The 22,046-nt window shown below is 45.4% G+C and overlaps 5 protein-coding genes across 6 annotated transcripts; 3 read left to right on the top strand and 2 right to left on the bottom strand.

Annotated features, from left to right (window-relative positions):
* The first annotated feature begins 378 nt into the window (after positions 1-378).
* On the top strand, positions 379-919 carry LOC144705139 (Calcium-binding EF-hand family protein). The gene has a single exon (XM_078577682.1). The coding sequence runs from the start codon at positions 379-381 to the stop codon at positions 835-837; it is 459 nt and encodes a 152-aa protein (XP_078433808.1). The 3' UTR covers positions 838-919.
* Positions 920-967: 48 nt separating this feature from the next.
* LOC144705137 (RNA-binding CRS1 / YhbY (CRM) domain protein) lies at positions 968-2,268 on the top strand. 2 transcript variants are annotated; one of them, XM_078577680.1, is made up of 4 exons: positions 968-1,096; positions 1,181-1,472; positions 1,552-1,953; positions 2,032-2,268. In XM_078577680.1, exons 1-4 carry the CDS (start codon positions 999-1,001, stop codon positions 2,191-2,193), a joined length of 954 nt encoding a protein of 317 aa, XP_078433806.1. In that variant the 5' UTR covers positions 968-998; the 3' UTR covers positions 2,194-2,268. The 2 variants fall into 2 exon arrangements, with proteins under 2 accessions (XP_078433806.1, XP_078433805.1); XM_078577679.1 differs by having other exon boundaries at positions 1,552-2,268.
* A 329-nt stretch (positions 2,269-2,597) lies between these two features.
* LOC144705138 (putative fructokinase-4) lies at positions 2,598-4,350 on the top strand. Its single transcript, XM_078577681.1, has 4 exons — positions 2,598-3,116; positions 3,481-3,813; positions 3,897-4,013; positions 4,073-4,350. The coding sequence occupies exons 1-4, from the start codon at positions 2,697-2,699 to the stop codon at positions 4,196-4,198; spliced, it is 996 nt and encodes a 331-aa protein (XP_078433807.1). The 5' UTR covers positions 2,598-2,696; the 3' UTR covers positions 4,199-4,350.
* On the bottom strand, positions 4,330-9,724 carry CTC1 (conserved telomere maintenance component 1). Its single transcript, XM_078578886.1, has 16 exons — positions 8,379-9,724; positions 7,991-8,109; positions 7,831-7,905; positions 7,663-7,741; positions 7,429-7,484; positions 7,368-7,380; positions 7,242-7,319; positions 6,969-7,169; positions 6,586-6,690; positions 6,222-6,488; positions 5,883-6,140; positions 5,408-5,803; positions 5,247-5,338; positions 4,915-5,183; positions 4,574-4,848; positions 4,330-4,494 (listed from the first exon to the last, which is right to left on the bottom strand). The coding sequence occupies exons 1-16, from the start codon at positions 9,471-9,473 to the stop codon at positions 4,330-4,332; spliced, it is 3,543 nt and encodes a 1,180-aa protein (XP_078435012.1). The 5' UTR covers positions 9,474-9,724.
* Positions 9,725-10,230: 506 nt separating this feature from the next.
* LOC144705361 (B-box zinc finger protein 24-like) lies at positions 10,231-12,645 on the bottom strand. The gene is made up of 4 exons (XM_078577983.1): positions 12,498-12,645; positions 12,172-12,391; positions 10,627-10,938; positions 10,231-10,548 (listed from the first exon to the last, which is right to left on the bottom strand). The coding sequence occupies exons 2-4, from the start codon at positions 12,352-12,354 to the stop codon at positions 10,324-10,326; spliced, it is 720 nt and encodes a 239-aa protein (XP_078434109.1). The 5' UTR covers positions 12,355-12,391; positions 12,498-12,645; the 3' UTR covers positions 10,231-10,323.
* Between the last annotated feature and the right edge of the window lie 9,401 nt (positions 12,646-22,046).

Here is a 22,046-nt window from a genome sequence, read left to right as displayed (position 1 = left end):
TTCTCCTCGTTGTTGAAGCCGGAGTGGAGTGCCCGCTCGAGCTGAGAGACGGGAGTGCATTGAATGACTCATTAAAGGGGCTTTCCGGAGTGGCAGGCGCGTTGGTGGCACAGTAAATACGATTTTAAATGCGGTCCTCCGGCCAGGTGTAAGCTGCACCGCCGGCGCTGAATAAGCTATCCGACTCCGTCGTCTCCGCCGCGGCATGCGGGGGAGGCGAGCAACGAGAGCCGCTCGCGCGAAACGGGACCCGACCCGTTTTTAGTCTCCGACCCTGCACTTTGATTTGAGACTCACCGTTGCCCATTCGTCGTCGTCGTCGTCGTCGGCGTGGCCGGCTTCTTCTTGTTCTTGCTCTTGTTCTTGTTCTTCGTGGCGATGGAGGCGTCGGAGCTGAAGCGGGTGTTCCAGATGTTCGATCGGAACGGGGACGGGAGGATAACGAAGAGCGAGCTGGCGGAGTCGCTGAAGAACCTGGGAATCCACGTGGCGGACAAGGACCTGACAGCCATGATAGAGAAGATCGACGTTAACGGGGACGGATGCGTGGACATGGAGGAGTTTGGAGAGCTGTACGATAGCGTGATGGAGGAGAAGGACGAGGAAGAGGACATGCGAGAGGCGTTCAAGGTCTTCGACCAGAACGGGGACGGGTTCATCACCGTGGAGGAGCTCCGTTCCGTTCTGGCCTCCCTCGGGCTCAAGCAGGGCCGCACGATCGAGGATTGCCGCAGGATGATCCGCAAGGTCGACGCCGACGGCGACGGCATGGTCGATTTCGCCGAGTTCAAGCAGATGATGCGCGGCGGCGGGTTCGCCGCCCTCGGCGGCGGCTGAACATTGATCATGCTCTTCATGATGATGATGATGATGTCCTCCATTGTTCTGATTATAGAGCTTCTTCTTCCCTTGTTCTTTACGTTGACTCTCCACCGATGGTTGACCCCTCCAGTTGAAATTAGCGTTTCCGAAATCAAAACGAGCTTACCGTTTCAGAAATGGCGTCGCGGTTCGTTCTCCTCGCGCGGCGGCTCGCGGCGGCGCCTTCGATTCTCCGATCGATGACTCTTCTGGGCAGTAATCCGCTTCCAAACGAGTGCGTCTCCTCCCTTTGTTGTTGTTGATCTGCGAAGAAACCCTAATCCGCCATTGTCGTCGTCGTCGTGGTCCTCGTTCGCAGGAGGGTGAAGAGGGCGTGGAGTTTGAGGAGTATGAGCTCGGGGACGGTGCGGCTCGTCTTCGCGGACGGGGCGCCGAGGTTCGAGGCGGACAAGGTGGAGCCGGCGAAGAAGGACAGGTACCAGACGAAGAAGCGGCTCAAGTTGCAGAGGAGGCGGGAGAAGAGGAAGAGGCGAGAAGCCAATCCCAAGGATCCCCGCGCCATCCGGATCAAGGGCAAGCTGAAGAAGAAGAAGAAGAAGAATCAGCGATTCCCCGACCCCGAGGCCCGCCTCCTGTTCAAGCTCGAGAAGGTACCGATGCCGGAAACCCTAGCCACGATCGCGAATAGAACGCGAATTGAATGGAATTGGGGGCGAATCGATCGAGCAGGCGAGATTGAAGGAAGCGGCGCTGGTGGAGAAGCTGAAGCGGTACGAGGTTCCGAAGATGCAGGGCCCGGCGGCCATGCCGGATGAACTCACCGGAGAGGAGCGATTCTACATGAGGAAGATGGCGCAGAAGGGATCCAACTACGTGCCGCTGGGCAGGCGAGGGGTCTTCGGAGGGTTGATTCTGAACATGCATCTGCACTGGAAGAAGCACGAGACGGTGAAGGTGATCTGCAAGCCGTGCAAACCGGGCCAAGTCCACGAATACGCCGAAGAGATCGCGCGGCTGAGCGGCGGAACGCCGATCCAAGTGATCGGCAGGAACACCATCGTGTTCTACCGCGGGAAGAACTACGTCCAGCCCCAAATCATGTCTCCCGTAGACACACTCTCCAAAAAGAGGGTAAATCCGGCGCTGAAATTCACCATTTCCTCGGATTTTCTTCATCCGATGATCATCTTCTTGCTGATCTCGGCGCAGGCTCTGGAGAAATCCAAGTACGAGCAGTCTCTCGACACGGTTAGGCAATTCATCGCCATTTGCGAGAAGGAACTGGAGATCTACCGTCAGCACGTCGCGCTTTACGCCGAAAATCCGCCATCTTCGTCGTCTTCCTCCTCGTCTTCATCTTCCGCCTCCTGATCGTCGTAGCCATTAACCTCCATTACTGCCTTCCTCTTTCTCTCCTCGAAAGAGAAATATATAGTTTTTGACTCCTCTGTTGTACGTAGCGATGCGCATCCGGTCTGTCCGCTTGAGTCTTAAGCGTTTGAATTAATCCTCGGCCAATCAGAAGGCGCCAGCTGGAGAAACCCGATTTTGTTCGGTGCGTAGCGATGCGCATCCGGCCCGTCCGATTGAGAGTGAGGCGTTTGAATTAGTGACGGAGGATAGTAGCCCGGGAGCGCCTCCGTGCGGGACACGAGCGTGCGCTCGTGGACAAAAGAGGTGGGACCTCAGCGAATGAGAATTTGCCAGCTGGACGAATCCCACTACCGCCTGCCTAAAGACGATAGTATAAATAGGCAGCGGCCGCTCGTCATTCTGTTCTCTCTCCTCGGGCTTGCTTACATCCGTCAATTTCGCTGCACGTATTCGACTACGATCTGTTCGTCTTCTCTGCCGTTTGTTTCTTTGATCCGGCCATGGCGATCGCGAAGGAGGAAGAAGGCAGCGAGACGAGCGGCGGACTGGTGGTGAGCTTCGGAGAGATGCTGATCGACTTCGTGCCGACGGTCTCCGGCGTGTCCTTGGCGGAGGCGCCGGGATTTCTGAAGGCGCCAGGCGGCGCGCCGGCGAACGTGGCGATCGCGGTGTCGAGGCTCGGCGGACGATCGGCCTTCGTAGGGAAGCTCGGCGACGACGAGTTCGGCCATATGCTGGCCGGCATTCTTCGGGAGAACGGTGTCGACGGCGACGGGATCTGCTTCGACGCCGGAGCGCGCACCGCGCTCGCCTTCGTCACCTTGCGATCTGACGGAGAAAGAGAGTTCATGTTCTTCCGCAACCCTAGCGCAGACATGCTCCTCACCGAGTCCGAGCTCGACCTCGATCTCATCCGCAAGGTAAACCGCATCAGATCCGCGACCTTTCAGCCTCTCTTTCCGAGTTTCGTTTCCCGCTCAAACGTACGTTTTCCTCGAGCGGAATCCTGCATTTCACGGTTTCACCGCCACGGTCAAAACGACGTCTAACGAGAAAAGAGAAGCTCGTATAGATCTGATCCGTCCTCGGTTTTTTTTTCCCGAACCGGATGAAACAAGAGAAAGATCGGCAAAAGGAAGACGGTAGATTCCTGCCTGCCACTGCCATGATTTCCGAGCTCCCTATTTTTTTTACATTAACCTAGTCTCTCAGCCAGCGGGGTCCACGACCGCAGATAAAACTCCACCTTCTCGAAAAATTAACACGTCTAAATTTTACCTCAAGGCGGAGATATTCCACTACGGATCGATCAGCTTGATTTCAGAGCCATGCAGATCGGCGCATCTCAAGGCGATGGAGATCGCCAAGGGAGCGGGCGCGCTGCTCTCCTACGATCCGAACCTCAGACTGGCGCTCTGGCCGTCTCCCGAGGAGGCGCGCGCGCGGATCATGAGCATTTGGAACAAGGCCGACATCATCAAAGTCAGCGACGTGGAGCTCCAGTTCCTCACCGGCAACGACTCCGTCGACGACGAGGTCGCTTTATCGCTGTGGCACCCTTCCTTGACGCTCCTCCTCGTCACCCTCGGCGAGAAAGGCTGCAAATATTACACCAAAGTACGATTACCCCCCGACCTACCTACCTTCCTTCATTCCCTGGCTTTCTTCTTCTTCTCTGATTTCAACCCGGATCGTCGCAGGACTTCCGAGGGACGGTGGAGAGCGTCACCGTCAAGGCCGTGGACACCACCGGCGCCGGCGACGCGTTCATCGGCTCGGTGCTCTGCAAGATCGCCGGCGACCCCTCCGCTCTGCAGGTAATCCCGTCAGATTCTTCCGAATCAAGGATTTAAAATCTTACGATCCGACGGCGCAGAACGAATCCAAGCTTCGGGAGGTGCTGAGGTTCGCGAACGCCTGCGGGGCGATCACGACCACCAAGAGAGGAGCGATCCCCGCGCTGCCCACCGCCCCGGAAGCGCTCTACCTCCTCAGCACCTGAAGAAAAAAAAAAGCCTAGCTAGACCAGGTAATAAATTCTTAATAAATACGTCGAGATGGCTAGTCTTTAGTTCTCTTTGTCGTCGTCTCCCGGTCAACGCTCTTTGTCCGAGGTATTTTCCCGTTTCGGTCTTATAGCCGTTCGTTAATTAAGCTTCTAGCCTCCGACAACGCGCAAGCGAGGTCAACCTCCTCGGCCCACACGTGTGTCACCGACTCCCGTGCGAGATCCGAACCGGAGAAGCCGTCCGGGAGGCAAGTCAACGCCTCCGGATTCACCAAACGGGCCGCCACCCTCTGGAAGAAGAAGAGCAGGCCAGCTTTTTTAGGAAGGGTAATGGGCCGAAGGGAAATGAAACTAGCCGGGGGCTCTCACCAGGCTCGGCCCATTAATGGCGCGGAGGACGAGCCACTTGACGAGTCTCTGGTCAAAGTAAACGATATCGCCTCCCGAGTCAGCGGAAACGTTTGACCCGAAGCAGGTCGCCGTGACCCGGCGATGCTTCCTCAGGATTCTCCTCAGAGCCCGCCTGACGTTGACCGGAGTCGGGTCCTCGCCGGTCAAAGATTCTCGACAAGATTCCTCAAGTCGGAGCATCGTCCTCGCCCGGCCGGAATCCGCCCAACAGCAGCAAACCGACGACCCGTCATCTGCGAGGAAGACAAGAAAACAAGCTCAGACCAGAGATTTGAAGAGTGGAGGGTTTAACAACGCACCCAAGATAAACCCCGCGAGAGGAACCCCAACAGCAGACCGCGGAGTTGTCGGGCCCTCCAGCGTAAGAAAGACGACTCCCGCGACCCGGCCGCCGAGACCGACCCTGGTCCGGTCCGCGAGACGGGACAGCTCCGAGATCAGAACCCCTGATCTCATCACGCCGGCTGCCGAATCGGACGGCTGAGGGAGAGTCTCCGGCCGATTCACGTAGTTCACCTCCACGGTCGACACCGGCACCATCACCAGGTCATACCTTCCAGCCGAATTCCTGGAAAATCCAGTCAACAAGGTCAAAGCCGTTGACGGTGACGGACAGGACGGGTACACTCACGGCTGGGCGAGAACCCGGTGGAACGTGGCGTTTGTGCCGGGGCCGAGACCGCAGATGAGAAGACTCTTGCTGAGGCCGCCGCGAACCTTAACCTGAGGAAGGATCGGACGGCTGGGATCAGAGAACGGGTCCGAAAACGGCGACGCGGCTACGGCGCTCACCATGAGAGCCCCGTCGCAGACGTGAACGCAGAGATCACGGTTTCCGTTCCGCTGGAGAACGTGCGATTCCGCGACGTCTCCCCGCAGCGATACCAGCTTCCCCTTGTGAGGAAACCTTCCGCAAGAGGTGGAGGTGACCGACGGCGGCGGTGCGGAGATTTGGAGAAGAGAACGGACGGTCAAGATCTCTCCACGCATGGTCTTGGCCTCTTCCAAGATGTCTCTCACCAGTCCGATCCAATGGCCGGGGAGACGGAGACGGGCTTCCACGTATTCGTCGTCGGAGTGGTGCAGGTCAACGCTCCACAGAGAGTTGACCACAGACTTTGCCGGGTTTTCGACCCGAAGATCATCGCTGGGGCGCTTTAAAATGTAGGCCTCGCCGATGCTTAATCCCTGCGGAAATTTTTCCATACAAAACCCCAACGAATTAGTCGATTAATCAGTTTTTTTATCTATAAAATTAGAAGGGTACCTGGTGTAGGTCGATGGCCTGGGGCTCAAATTCCAGAAGAATTCTCCGAAGAGAATGCGTAGGCTTTGAAGCAGAGAAGTGTTCTCTTGGGGTAAGATGCGCTTCGTAAGTGGTGCCGGCGCCTGTGAAAGTGATCAGACAAGGAGTCCCTTGGGAAGAGTCGTCGGCGCACTGGAGGATTCGACCATGTCTAGGCTTTATGATCAGAGAATAACTCACGAGTATGACCTCGGCAAATGCATTTTTCCTGTTTGGAATCTTTGGAAATATAATTGGATCAGTAAACCAAGGTTTGAAGACTTTTATCGAGGATTATTTTTCAGTTTGATAACCACGTGCCTTGGGAAATTTGTGCGTCGTCAACAGTAGGTCAAAGACTCCGGATTCTGCGCGGTCAACGACGACGGCACGATGAGGAAACGAAGATCCGAGCGTCCTAAGATTTCTTGCCTCGACGAAGTGGATGGATATATGAAGATCATGATCTTCTTTCAGTGCGTCAAATTCCTGAAAAATACTCCTGCATGATAGGGGATCGCTGGAATAGAATATTCCCTGATCAAGCTGAAGCGGGAAGCCACACAGCACAATTTTATATTCTTTCACCTGAAGAGTCAGCATAAAAATTGTTAATAATATTTGGATTTTTACGGTATTACTAGATTTACATATGATAAACTAAATAGGAAGACCGAGAATTTACCTCATATAATACATGAGGATCAAAGCGTCGTTGTGAACCAAGCATGACGACATCAACACATCCCGTAGAATCCATCAGCTGTAACCTTCCAGAGGACGGAGATACCTGGCAAGTGAATATTCCGCCGACTTAGGTTATTAACAGGAAAATCATTTTCATGTCCCAGAACTTAGCTTCAGGGAGAATTTTTTAGGGTTTAAGAAAGTTAACAGAAATAGCATGCAGCAGATAAACTAGGGTTTCAGAAATCCTAAACCGGTTGCATCCTCTGTTTATTCTGAGGTTTGCCAATGGGTTAAGGACCAGATACACAGAGAAATAAAACTAGATAAACCTTATACGTGGCAGGTGAAAACATTCGTGAAAGACTATGCAAAACCCACCTGGAGAAAACCAACAAGGATAACACCGAGTTCGTCGCTGGAAATAGTTTGTGTAGACATCCATTGGTGGTACTTCCTTAGAATGTAAAACTGATCCGTGTGACCCTCCTGCCAACTTGTTTTGGCTTCGAGTTGAATATTTGTCGGCGTAGATATCCAATGTTTCACGCATTTAGCGATGAAGTTTGATAGAGGGACGGGCTGAAAATTTGATAAAAATCTTAGAGCTAGTAATGAAGAAACAGTTTAAATGCAGTTTAAATCAGGGCTCACCATCGTCAGGGGCACATCGTTTGAACTGCTTCCTAAGGAAAAGTCATGGTTTCCACAGAAATCCTCAAAAGCCCCACGCTGTCAGCAAATTCCTTTAAACTTCATTTAAGTTGAATTACATCGAACCGCTGAGAAACTGCTGTGATACCATTAAAGAATGTCAAGATTACCTGGCATTCAAATGTGCTTGAAGGTAGAGTAAATTTGCAAAAATTTTCCACCAATCCCTCCTTCTGAAGATACCTAACAGGATACAAATATGAGATTTACACGGTTCATGAAAAATAAAATTCATAAAAATAAAATATATAATCAAGAATAGTTAGCGTAAAAATCGTAGAAATTTTCCTACCTTCTGTCTTACAACTTAACAATCGCGACTTGCCTGATAAGAATGAGATACGATGCAAGAAACAGTTACCTTTCTTGTACCCAGAATTTCTTTGTCAGAGAGAGCACCAGCAAACTTCTTTTGGAAAGATGAACTCACCATCGTTGCCCTGGAAAAGGCAGGCAACGATGAACAACAACGTTAAAGGACAGATTTTAGAGTGGAGGAAACTCAAAGGAACTCATTCAGTGACCTTACCAAAATCTAGCATGGAACGGTAAACAGAAGATAAAATTCCATAGACGGCGTTGCCTCCGGGGAACAAAGTGACAGCTTCAATGACATAAGAGCAGAGTGCAAAAAAGTATGAGGAATGCGATTATAATTATTGTGAATTTTATATCCATTTGGCGCTTACCGAGTATCAACGACAGAAAAAGACTTGACCTCAATGCTGGTCCTGATCGAACTCCCAAGAAGGAGCATTTCGATCCATGAAAAACTGGGATGAATAAAGAGCACATTCTTCACAAGGATCTATTTGAGAACTGGGCATCAGTCAACAGCAATCACGATGAAGCCACTAAAGCATAACTCAATATGATTACGTTGCCAGCTTCAGTATTTACTGTATTCGCACCATAGAGAGTTAAGTCTAAATTCTGAATAATTTAGTGTGCATCGACAGAGAGATTAAGTGTCATTTAACGATGAAGATAATCGTCAGCAAACCAAGCAGTCAATTATAGTAAAAAAAAAGAAGTTTCTGGTGTCAATTGAAATAGCCCGGGGAAAGAGCGGCCTACCAGAGCACCGATTCTAAGAGAATGGGGACGATCGAGGTGAGGGGCCGCCAATAGAAGCCAAACGTTTCTCTTATCCAACTCAACAATCATTCCATCATTGAAAATTCCGCTGATCACTCCACAGTAGCTTCCGACGAGGAACTCTCGCCTTGAAAGAACTCTTCTTCTTCTTTCAAACCCTGGAATCTCGGTCTTCCCACACTTGTGCACAGATGTCCTCTCAGTTGTCACGAACATCAAGCGTTCTGATTCGCCAGAGGAGATGTATTTCTTCTTCAGTCCAGAAATTGTGACCAAATTTGTCAACAGCTTTGAAAGAATCGGCCGCCACGAGGAACAGTGGCCATGGAAGTAGACAAAAACTTGTACATCGAAGGAATGGAAATTTTGATCGATCAAGCTTCGCTGCAGTTCATTAACGGACTTGAATTTCTCACAGAACCGGCAATTGCAAGTGTAGAGCTCTGTAAGAAAGCCATCCAAATATGAACCATCATCCTCAGCACCACCTTCTTCGTTCACATCTCGATTTCTCCTGCTTTTCTGTACAGAGAATGGAACCGAGAAAACAGGGCTAACCGCAACCAAAACTCCCCAAGCACAAGATCGAACTCTCTGGTAAACTTCCATCAGCGGAAACTGCGACGGCAGCGAGGCCGGAGAAAATAAACGATCCCGACATTCATCTACCCTATCGATGAGTCGCCATCTGATCAATTCAAGAACTCCACGATCGCGCGAAAGAGGAACGAAATTCCAAGCCAAGACACAGATCTCCGTCCCGATGATGGCCAAGTCCAGATCCAGAACTTCGCAGCAAATTCTCCCCGTCTCGTCCGAGAATGACAGGCAACGATTGCCCGCGCAACAAAATTCAGCAGCATCGCCATTTTCGATCGAGAGGCCGAGAACACCGACGAGAACGGCGGGGAAGTCGAGAGCGCGAAAGCCGAGAGACGATCCTTCAACCGCAAGCGGCGCACGACCAAAGAACGTACTCTGATCGTTCCGATCGGAGAAGAACGACGATGCACCAGTGCAAGACGCTCCGTTGCGCAGGAGCTCCGCGACGAAGACGATCCTCCGCTCCGCCATGGTTTTCCCGCTCAAATCAAATTCGAACGCAAGGTATTTATAGAAGGCTAGGATCCGTCATCCGCGTCATCAAATACCGTCATCCGTCCAACACTGGAGAAGGTTAGCAAATGGACGATGACGATGATGCAATCCTCAAAAGTTCCACTTCTTCATCTCCACCTAGGGAATGGCACGTCTGGAACGTGATGGGATGGATGACGATCCGTGACTGACGGTGATGTGACGAAAGTTTCGTCGCATCACCGTCACGTCACACGTCCGAGGATTTCGGAAAAATCCGTCACATTCGCGTCACCGGACGGCGTCACCGTCACGTGTGACGGGAAAAACAACCATGCGTAGTAGAGAGAATTGGAGGGGCATATCTCCAATTATCTTTGGACGGCAGCCTTTTGCACACGCGAAATAATGCAGGGGCTCTTCTGCAAAATGCCAAGAAATTGAGTTAGCAACGCCACGTGGCAAAATCTAGGCCATCAAAAATCTTAAATCTAATGATTTTTAAGCTTTTTCGGGTCATTTTTAAAAATCCGTCACGGCCGACATTGGTGACCGCCGTCCCATCACGTCACTCATTCGAGGCCCCCTGTCAGCGTCACGCCCAGTTCGTCATCCGTCACTCTCAGTGTCATGTCATCCGTCACGTTGCCGTCACCGTGACTTGTGACTTGACGGATGACGGCTGCCGTTCCCTATCTCCACCAAACAATTGGAACCAGAAACAATTGAACACAACCAGGCCATCACACGCAGGTAAAGAACCAGATAACATTGAACCAGGCCATCTCACACGGGGACGTAGTATGAAAGTCTCTTACAGAGAGAGTGAGAGAGACGGAATGGAGTTTTAACCGAGATCAGGGACAGTGAAGTAGTCGTCGACGTCGAGAGCTTCGATCCTCTGCTTCTTGAAAGGCGCCGGTTTGGCTGGCCGATGGGTGGCGCCGTGGCCAGGGACCGGCAGCTGAGGCACCTCTGCCGCCGCCGACACCGCCGCTCGCGGCACCTGGTGAGGGAAGAAGCCGATGTCCGAGAACCAGTCCAACTCCCCGAATTCCCCTGGTGAATCCTTCTGCAAAACCAATTCCATTAAATAATCTTCATCTCATTGAGGAAAATTTCTGGAAAATTCATGGAGATAGTTGATTACCTTGTCACTCGATTCGTAGTCTGAGAGCTGGAGGAAATCGTCCACGGCCCAGGCGGAGGGAGAGAGAGAGGACGAAGTTTGGTGACCATTGGGGGTTTTCTGAGGAGGAGCAAAGCGAGTTGGAGTCGGCTCGGGTATGGTTTGATCGGATGTGTTCTTGGTGTTGCAGGAGGAGGTCAAGGCCACGCGAATTCCGGTAGCCAGCAGGCGCTGATGGCCCCCAGAGAGAGTTCCTGGCACGTGAATCGACTCGTCACAGTCGCGGCAGAACAGTGCTCGATCTTCCACGCAGAAGATGAATGCCATCTTTTCCTAAAAGACACACAGATTTTGACGCATATTTGAATGAGAGGAAGTAAACATGTTGGAGATCAACATCCTGCCTAACGGTTAAGAAGATAAATAGAACCCTCCGTTATAAGCTATAGTTCGTAACACAATGGTATTGGAGCCAGGTTGCAAATCTGAATTCCAGAACTAACACACTATGTTGTAAATTAAGGTCCCCCCCCAGGTGTTTAAAAGAATAGTAAACTTGCCATAAGCCATCGCTCTTAGCACAGAGGAATTGGAGCGCTGTTCCAAGTTAGAATTCCAGTAGCAACATACTGTGCATCTGGGCTATATTATAGGGCAGCAGAAGGTGTTATGGGGGATTGTTGGAAATTAAGGTCCTATCTAAATGCTAAGAAAAGGCTCAACCTTGCCATTAGCTATAGTTAGATTCTAAGCTGGAATTCCAGAAACAACCGCACCGTGCACCTGGGTTAAATTTAGACCAGCCAAAGGTGTTGTAAGGGAGTGTTGGAACAATATCAATTTTGCCATCAACTAGCAAAAAGGATAGGTGATTTAATCTTAACATGGTATCGGAGCCAGGCTGCAATTTCAAACCCAAAAATAGACACTGTTAATGTTCATGTTAAGAACAGTAGCAATCTTGCTATAACCTATAGCGTTTAGCAAAAAGGATAGGTGATTTAATCTTAACATGGTATCCGAGCCAGGTTGCAATTTCAAACACAAAAATTGACACTGTTAATGTTCATGTTAAGAACAGCAGCAATATTGCTATAAACTATAGCTTTTAGCAAAAAGGATAGGTGATTTAATCTTAACATGGAATCGGAGCCAGGCTGCAATGTTCATGTTAAGAACAGTAGCAATATTGCTATAACCTATAGCTTTTAGCAAAAATGATAGGTGGTTCAATCTTAACATGGTACCGGAGCCATGTTGCAGGTTCAAACACAAAAATTGACACTATTAATGTTCATGTTAAGAACAGCAGCAATATTGCTATAACCTATAGCTTTTAGCAAAAAGGATACGTGATTTAATCTTAACATGGCATCCTAGCCAGGTTGCAGGTTCAAACCCAAAAATTGACACTGTTAATGATCATGTTAAGAACAGGAGCAATCTAGCTATAATCTATAGCTTTTATCAAAATTATAGGTGATTTAACACTGTTAATTTTCATGGTAAGAACAGTGACACTCTTGCTATCACAGTGGTGAAGAAGGGGTGAGGGAGAGGAGCGACCTGGCAGATATCACAGCGAGGAAGCTTGTTGGGAAGGCAATCAAGACGAAGCCTCTGGTGCTTGCTGGCCAGCTTGTTGGCGGCATGGATCTCGAGATCGCACTTGGCGCAGAGAGCAGCCTCGTCGGCGCAGCAGATCACCGTCGCCGTCGCCTTCTCGCATACATCGCACTGAATTTTCATCTTCCTCACTTCCTAGGGTTTCACAGCATGCCAAACCCTAAAAAATCGAAGAAGAAGAAGCTTGAAAAAGAAGAATCGAGAAGAAGAAGGAGAAGAAGAAGACGAGGAACTGGAAATCTGGATATTCGTGAAGAAGGACAAACCTGCGACAAGCGTTGTGGCTTTGGACTTCTGCGCCAACGATCTCCGGAGAGGATTTTTTTCCCGGGAGGAAGGACGGAAGAACTCGTGGAGGAGACCGCCCCCTGCAACTTGTGGACACCAACAATCCGCCCTTTCACGCCGAATTAGGATTTTTTTCCACCCGCCCGGGTCTTAAACTCCATCAGATCAAGCAAACAGCGATTTCTTACCGAAAAGAATTGCGCGGGAGTCGATTAAACAAGATTTTCTCACCGATTTCTTCCGGATCGCGATGAGGACATCTGTCGAGCGATAATTCGACGGCAGTAGCAGGTAGAAGTCGCCATCGTTGAGCTTGACTGGGTGTGTCCCATTAACGATTGATGTCAACGGGCTTGTAGGCCCGCTACCTGTTCGGTAGAATACTTGGCAGAGAACAGAAGAGCTCTCTCCTACTTTGGAAGATGCATATATTGTCAGATTTTATCAGACTATGTCTTCGAACTTTTTATTTTTTTTAATCTTCTGATTTATATTTTCTGAAGGGTAACAGACGAATTTTCTTCCTTCAGATAAACTTTTCAATCACAAAATTGGAGTTCATGGAATTTTCCAGGTATGTGGATTTTTTTTAATATATAATGGGTTTTTTTAGTTCCCTTCCTATCCTTGCCTCCCATGATGTCCATATGGCTTTTATTTTTTTCTTTCTTTTATTTGCTCATGTCGCGTCACCATTGAGAACCAAAAGATGCCTGGTTTATTTATTCATACCAAGCCACCCTGGCACCCCACATGATTCTGAAGGTCTTACCTTGGATTTTTATTTACTTTCTATTTTTCCTTGTACTTTAACCCAATATGACTTTTTTCTCATGACATTGACGATTTGGCACCAACTTTCTTCTAGGGTATTTCATCAAAGCTCAAACCTCGGTCTATCTGTTGGGCTAATGTGGTGTCAAAATTAAGGCCAACTAGCTATTGTTTCAGATTCTAAGCTGAATCGTGCAAATGAAAGTCTTGAATTCAATTATTTGCAAACAGTGACAGGAACTTGATCAATGGGTTCAATAGTCCCAAACAAGGCAGATCTTCATGCATGGTGTCCCATTCCTGAAAATATCACATCAGTTTCTCCACACAAGTGGTCCCTTAGCGTGTGAATCACATCAATTCATTTACATGGATGCCAATGTTTGCATTATTTCGAATCACATGTGATGTATTAAATGCCATTAAATTTTTTTAATATTAATATTTAATCCAAACATTAAAGTTATAGCCCAAAAATCTATCTAAAAATTGTAATTTCCATAATTGTGAGTCGGGATCATTCCATTTTATGTAATTTTCTAAGAGGAAAGGATCGTAGTCAGAAGAAAACCAAATCACAAAACCCTAAAAACTAAAAATTAACAGTAAACTAATTGCCAAAGAGCTTGAAACTTTGGAGTAATGTAAGTAAATGATAATTAGTCTTCATCTTGAATGGTTTTAGGCTAGTTGACTAGCTGAACTTTATTGAAAATAAGTAGAAACTAGAAAGTGACTTGTGAATATTATGTGATTGTCAAGCTGATCACTCTTCCGTGGAAATTTTTAATTTCATTGAAATAAATTTTTATTCATAAAATTATGGTGTGATGTTTATATGAAGTCCATGAACATGTACAATGACTTATTAAATTTTTATGAGATCATATTACACTGCTTACTTGTCTCTAAACATGTGTTCCAAATATTCTTATTCCATGGATAATCGAGATGGACATTGAATTATCCCCAAAGGATAGGACAATATGATTCAACATATATGTTAAATATGACTTATCTTATGGCCATTAGTATGGATACAATAATGACAATGGTAAGGGTGTACTTTAGGGGAAGGATTCACTAAATTGATTTCTATGAATCCCTTTAATGGTACTATATGGTAACATCAATCAGGTTAATTCGTGTCACGATCATATAAGTGGTCAGGTTGATTCATGTCATGGTCATATAAGTGATAAGGTTGATAAGTGTTCTAAAGTTGGATCACTGTGAGTAACTGGATTTTCCTCTCCCCTTGTCAATCCACGTATCAAACGTAGGATTTGCTGAAGATTATGACTTACATTTTTGTGTTTAAATGGAAATATTTTGTGTTTACATCAACAAAAAGCATGATTCGGTATACTCCAAGATGATTTGAATCAATCATCCCCTGTCCACTTATTTGACATTTGGAATAGCATTTACTTTTGTTAAAATTGCTGGACTTTATTGTGGCAACATGTGTTGTGATTTATTGGCCTTTGAAATTGCACCGACCAGGATTTAAATCAGTACATTTTGTTGGGTCATGTGTAATTGCCTTCTTGATATTCAAAACCAAGTTAACTCTAATTTAAATGAATCCTTTGTTCACCATGACATGCACTCATGCTCACTTAAAAATAAAGGAGATGTTGATTATCCATTATGCCATTGTGATTTGTGATGCCATAATGGAACATTTTTTCACAATGATTGTAAGGCCAATCATTGACTGTCAGCATGGATTGGATGCAATCCAAAATAATATGATTTCATTCATAAAAATCATCAACACTTTCAAACAATACTCAAATTATTATTCTAATTCAAAACATCCAATAAATGTATTCCTACTAAAAATTACAAATGTACAAAGATGATGTCACAAAATTGTAATTATATATCCCTATTGAGAAATTATTGTTTTTAAGAGTATGGATTCATAAAATTCTACAGAAAAATATACAAATTACATAATAATCTTAATAGTATTGTAAAATAAATTTAATCATATTAGGATTCATATCATGATTGTACAATCATTTTGATGTAATTAAATACAGAAGTTTCACGATAATAATATAATAATCAGCACGTTAGCACACATGCATCCACTTGTAGTTCTAGCCAGTGTGTCCTCTAGTGCCCCTCTACCCCCATCCAAAACCATTTTCCCTTGATCCCTGTCATACCCCTAATTATAACCCATTCACTGAACCCTGTTCCCCCTCGTCTATCCTTGTATACTATCATCATATAATATGTGAAGCTGGCTAGGTGAGAGTGTTCGATATAACATCAATCATCTATTACTTCCCCCGTGATTGAATAAACCTCTAAGAATACTAGCACGCTGGACTCCACAATACTTGATGATGATTCTTGCATATTTGAGGACTGCAATATCAATACAAGCCTATTATAGGACATCCCCACAGATCAATCAGCTCTTTACACACCCGATTATGGGTACAGCGATTGAGCCAATATAAAATAGATCCAATGATAGAAAATGCAGGGTCCCACTGGTCTAATTTTCAAATAAGTTTTTTGGACATCAGGTGGCACCCAATGAGTGAATTCACATCATTATTATCTCTTCAACTGCACGGAGAAAATTTTATGCGCTACTTCCAATTTTAAGAGATGGATTTAACGCTATCCTTTTCATTTTAACTCAATACTTAATACAAACATCAATTTTATCCGAAAATTAGAATTACATCTTACGGTGACTCGGGTTCATTCCCCCATATGCAAATTTTTAAAGTAGAAAGTATCATAGACAAGTAAAAAAGAAAATCATACAAAAATACAAAAAACTATCAAGTAAACTCCTCTTAGTTGCCAAAAATTTTGAAACTTTGGAATAATGGAAGTGCAAGAAAATGGGCTCAATCATTATTAGTTTTGAGCTGATTTATTATTTTAAATATATTTAAAACGAAGTAGAAATTAGAGAGTAGACTCTGGGATGCAATTTTTTTGCCAAATCACCACCAAAACTTGATTCAATAGGAAAAAACTCTTCACATGAGATACATTTTTTCAAGCTACAAATTTTCCCTCTACCATTGATCAAGTTGCGTCCAATGAGATTTATGTGAAATGTTTGAATTTCATATTGGGAACAAACATAAATATGCACATAGGCATGGTATATATATTTCATTATGTATACACAAATTAGAGTCCATCACCCTCTGAGAAAGAAAAGGCCAGTGCATTGAGATATAAATACACATAAATCTGATCTCCAATAAAAAATCAGATAATGCAGATATTTTGTGTTCTTGAGCTCCTATCGTGACAGGAACCTTTAATCATCGGCCACATCCTCCATGAATTAACCTTAACCAGGGTTTATTAATCAAAATATAAGTCAACCAGGTTGCGTCAACATCAGGGCATCGACCATGCATGCTATACAATCCCTTAGTATTCTCAATTGACTTGTTAGCTTGCTCCCTGATGGCGCGGAGCAGCCTGAGTTCCCAAAAGTGTCTTCGGAGATGCCGCCAACATCACCGGTACCACCGCCGGTTTGTGTCCAACCCGACCGGCACGCCGAGGCGACCGTGAAGGCGCTCGGGTTCAAATACACTAGGTGAGAGCACGTTCGTACCTATCGATTCCGTTTGGTTTTATTCCGTATTCGCGTTTGTTCGTCGATGTCTTTTGGTTTACGTCAGCATCTTCTCGTGTGGGTGCCCCTTTTTAATTCCGTGTTAGGATGGGGTGGGAGTCGAAGCACTTGGACCCTTCCCCATCCCTCACTCCCTTTTCCCTTTTATTTTTACTCTCTTGTAATAGGAGACCCATTCTATAAGGGTCCCTTAGTGGATCAGTCTCTCCCCACTCTCTCTTTTGTGTCCTCTTAGGGCCCATTTATCCCTCATATATAAGCGAAGAAGGGTGCCCTAAGAGTCCTAGGACTTGTTTTGTTGAAGAATTGTGTTGTTGAAAAGAGGAAGCAGGTCCGGCCTCCAAGAAGAAGAAGAAGGAAGAGGTTGAAGGAGAGAGTAGTGTGGTGAGAAGGAGCCCTAGGTGGAGAAGGAGGGATGCAGTTACTTCCCAAGACTGCCTTCCCTGCTCTCCTTTCCCTGACAGAATCGCCCTCTCCCCTTGCAATGTGGTGCAATAGTCAGTGCCGGAACAATCCGACGTCGAATCGCCAAGCAGTGCAGACGCGTTTGCGCGAGATCCGTCAACCGCCATCCGCGTGACGCACTCGATCGAGATCAGGCTTACGGAAAACTCCCCTGCCGTGTCCGATTCGCGCCCGCTTGTGGACATTCGTCCGGTCGTTTGGGTTGGGAAGGACAATTGATCAGGAAGACATCCCGGTCGTGCACCTCCCCTCCCCTCTGATCGGGAACCCTATTTGGGTCGCGGACTCAGTTGACTGGGGTCGTGGAACGCGACTTCTTCTGATCGCAGCCCGTCCGGGTCGGGAAATTGGTTGATCGGACACGCCTGGTCGTGAACTGTTTGTCCGAGCGTCAGTCTCGGTCATCAACTTGATCGATCAGAAATGTGTTTGGCTGTGATTCTTTGACCGACGGAGACATCGGCCTGACCCCATGGCGCTGGAGCGACGGCCCTGGTCGCGCACTGGGGCCAACGGTGGACCGTGAAGCGTTTCTGGCTTGAACCACTGCTCAGTTCAGGAATTCCTGAAGGGGAACTTGCGACGGGAGCCCCTCCCTCCGGCTTGCCGCTGTTGTGAGCCGAACAAAGCGGCATAGTGGCCCCTACTGCTGTTGTTCAAAGGCTTGAATGCCCCAAATTGAAGCTCCTCCTCCGCTGCACCGTCTTACCGGCACTCCCTCAGCGGGAGTAACAGAGTCCGCTGAGCTGGTACCCGAGCCAGTTCGGTTCTTCGACACACCGCATTGCCCCTGTCCCCTCCTCAGCCAATTCCTGATTGTTCGCTCTAGTCTGAGGGCTGTCGTACCACGCCGGTCCCTTCTCTGGCACCTCCCTGCCTCTGAAGTCACCCGCAATCGCCCCGGACACATCAGCGCAAAAAGACTCCAGCGGGTAGACTGAGCCCGCATGTAGGTTGAGCGTGAACTATGATTGTCTTGAGTGTCTATCGGTATGGACTGAGCCCGCCCGTCACGTGTGGCCCCCATTGTATTGATTCCGTTCAGCGCCGTAGTCGCCTTTATCTCCTCCGATGAGGCTCAAGAGGTCAACCATGCCGTCACCCGGCGACTCTGTCAAGCTCGGGATTTGACACCTCCTGCTAGTCGGCCCCTTGCACGTATGACACTTGGGCGCATCACGCATTGCATCGTAGTTGCATTACCCTATTAGGATTTTCCTGTCGGATGACGACACTATCGATGTTCGATACCACTACTATCTAGATATCGAGCCATCATACTCGGTGCCGACCGGACGCGTCCTAGACAACGTCCGGCATCACTCCCACCATCCTTTACCGGTTGAACCACTCTACAGATCCATGTGCCCATAAAACCTTAAATAGATAAAAAACTATTTAAAGTATATTTTGGCTTGATTAAATCTTTCATGAAATAAACTAAAAAAATAAGATTTTTTCTAAAATTATATGAACATTGACATAGGTTAAGTAACATAATAACTTGGTGCTTCATTTTCATGCATCTAAATTTGTTTTTAATCATCTACAAATAACGCACTAACCAATTACGTGTTCTCTTCAAATTTTTATAAAATAAAATATTTCCTAAAAATAGATAATACCATCAGCACTTAAGAAATTACAAATGTAATCTCAAAATCAAAGAAAACATCATAAGACTTAAATGGATGAATGAGAGAGAAAATGGCCAAAGTAATTGTGACACTACCCTTATTTCCCCTACCTCTGTCTTTTGTCAATTGATGTTGGGATAATGGAGTCATTAACTAGCCAAGTACATGGTCCTTGAAGATCACATGCATAAGATTTATTGGAATTCAGATGATATGCTTATAATGTAGGGTTTTTGAGGAAAAACATTGTCAAGTATAAGAGGACCCAAAGTCTTCAGTGAGATATATGCACGCAAATTTCTCCTTGGGTTCCTCCTTTCATATCCATAGTTCTTGAATGCTCTCTCATCCTTATGTATCTAAAATGGTGAGAAGATCCTTTTGAATATGAGGAGATCCAATGGTTGTCTTGAGGCCAAAAACTTGTGTTACATATGACAACTCATTAAATGTACCAAATGGTAGGGGATTTGATTTCCAACAGGTGATTATATAATTGTTGTATTTTTATTTTGTTTACAAATGTAATATTTGGTTCATATTAAATTTTATATATGAATATCATCTCAGGCCGTTGATCATGGCCAAATCCAATGGGGATCACGCAACTCATGCAAATTGACACCTCTAGGGCAATTAACTTGATCTGCCACCCCGTTAGTCAACTCTCATGGCCTGCTGCCAAGTCGAATACACAGATCCAATTAGGTCACAAATTATAAAATAAAAAATTTAAATGATGAATTAAAATATTTGAAGACTAGAAAAACCAGGGAAGAATGCCTTATGGATATAAAATTATAATAGCTTGGGAAAATACATAAAATTTGTGCTTTTTACGCGCATAATATGTATTTAATTTTGTTTAAAAATATCAAACTAATAATATGTAATTTTTTTATAACACTAATAAAATAACATGCATTATTTCAGTAATTCACATGAATAAAATAATGGCAATGACGTAATTGTCTGAGTTATAAAATCATCATTCAGCGACAATCTCAAAAATTATATTTATGTGAATTTTGTCACATCATATGATTCAACATAATACCTATTTTTAGTTCAGAAACAATGAATTACTCATCTAACAACTTACAAATTAGTGGAGAATAATAAAACTCCCCGACAGTAAATTATAACGTCACATTTGACGCATTTCAAAAGCTAAAAAATTATGCAAACATTTGCAGCTACTCGGGAAACTCCGTAGTGTAACTCTCGATACTCTTAATATAAACTCTGGCGACTCTAATAGTGACTCCAAAAAGTCTTGCCACTCCGGCCCTACGTTTGGTGTGGTACATTGGCATGGCTAATATTGTGTTGTGGGTGGTTTGAATTCCCAATATTTGATATGGCTTTCCTAAAGGGGTTTTAGGCACTATTAAAATGCCGAATGGGGTAATTTTTTTTCTTAGAATCCCTTACACAACAATACCTAGCATCCGACCTGATCTCACATTAAACATTACATTGTCCCCTTCTAGACCATTACAATGGTCCTTAATCAATCTCCATGGGTTGACATGGTTTTTTCCCTATGGTATATGTTCCTATATTTGATATAATATATTCCAATATCCAATATTTGGTAAAAAGAAGAACAATTTCAAATGATGATATTGAGCATCAGCACATATATCAAAATTGTGGCATGTTTTTTGAATATCAGAATAAATATCACCATCAAGAAGATGGTAGCAATTGTTGTCGCCTGAAATCAGATCTCACATATGGTACTCAATATCCATATTTCAGAAGTTAAGAGAGAATTGAGGCATTATGTCCCATACTGACAATTTTCAAGAAAAAAAAAACTTGTTTTACTTTTTCAAAAGAAATCCAAATACTGAATATTAATGGTGGACTCTTGCAATCCCAGTTAGTCCACTTGCATGCCTCCTGATATCCACGTGGAAGGCATATAGAGGGACCAATCCTCTCAAACTTTGAGCAGACATGTACATGTATAGGTCCATGTCAGACTATTTTGTCTCTTGTTGACTCTCACATGATAGTCATCCTTTCTCTCTTATGATCTAACCCCATTTTTGCATATTCTCCATGGTTATTGCAAATGTTACCATGCACCAGTGCTGCAAATGAATCCCAAAATTCAAGAGAATTAGCAGGCCACTTTCAAAAGGTTCCAATAAAACTTTAATTAAGCTTGGAAAATTGTGATCAATACTTTGGAGTATTATGCTAAAATAAAATATTGTAAGTGTCATAACAGTGTAACCAAAGTAACATGCTATACATCAAAAAATATATCTACCTTCTTTATCCAATATCAGCATCTAAACTTTAGGATGCAGGCATACGTCAATATTGGGACAGATAGTTATCAGAATATCAGAGTTCTAGGAACCAGTATCTGATATCAGCATCTAAACTTCAAGACTCAGATGTACGCGGATATCAGGGTGGATATTTTATCTGAATATCAATACTCTAGCAACCGATATCTAATATCAGCGTCTAAACTTCAAGATTCAATCATAACATCAATGTTGGGACAGATATTAATCAAAATATCAGCATCTGAACTTCAGGACACAGAAGTACGCGGATATCAAAATGGATATTTTATCGGAATATCAATACTCTAGCAACCGATATTCGATATCAGCATCTAAACTTCAAGACACATGCGTACGCCAATATCAGGATGGATATTGTGTCGGATATCAGTATTCTAGCTACTGATATCCGAAAATCATCCAAACTTCAAGACTCAGGCGGATGCTGATGCCGGCATGGATATGTATCAAATATAAGTACTCTAACGACCGATATCCGATATCATCATCCAAACTTCAAGACTTAGCCGGATGTTGATGTCGGCATGGATATTTTATCAAATATAAGTACTCCAACAACTGATATCTGATATCTTTATCTAGACTTCAAGAAGGAGGCTAGAAATTTTATTAAATATCCGAGGTCGGTATCTGATATTAGAGGGGGAGCTGGATAAAGTAGAGGGCACAAATCAGGGGCCTAAACCA

This window comes from Wolffia australiana, chromosome 7 (assembly GCF_029677425.1).
Source record: "Wolffia australiana isolate 7733 chromosome 7, ASM2967742v1".
Classification (NCBI taxonomy): Eukaryota; Viridiplantae; Streptophyta; class Magnoliopsida; order Alismatales; family Araceae; genus Wolffia; species Wolffia australiana.
Note: the sequence above shows the minus strand (reverse complement) of the source record. Positions and strands in the feature narration are given on the sequence as shown.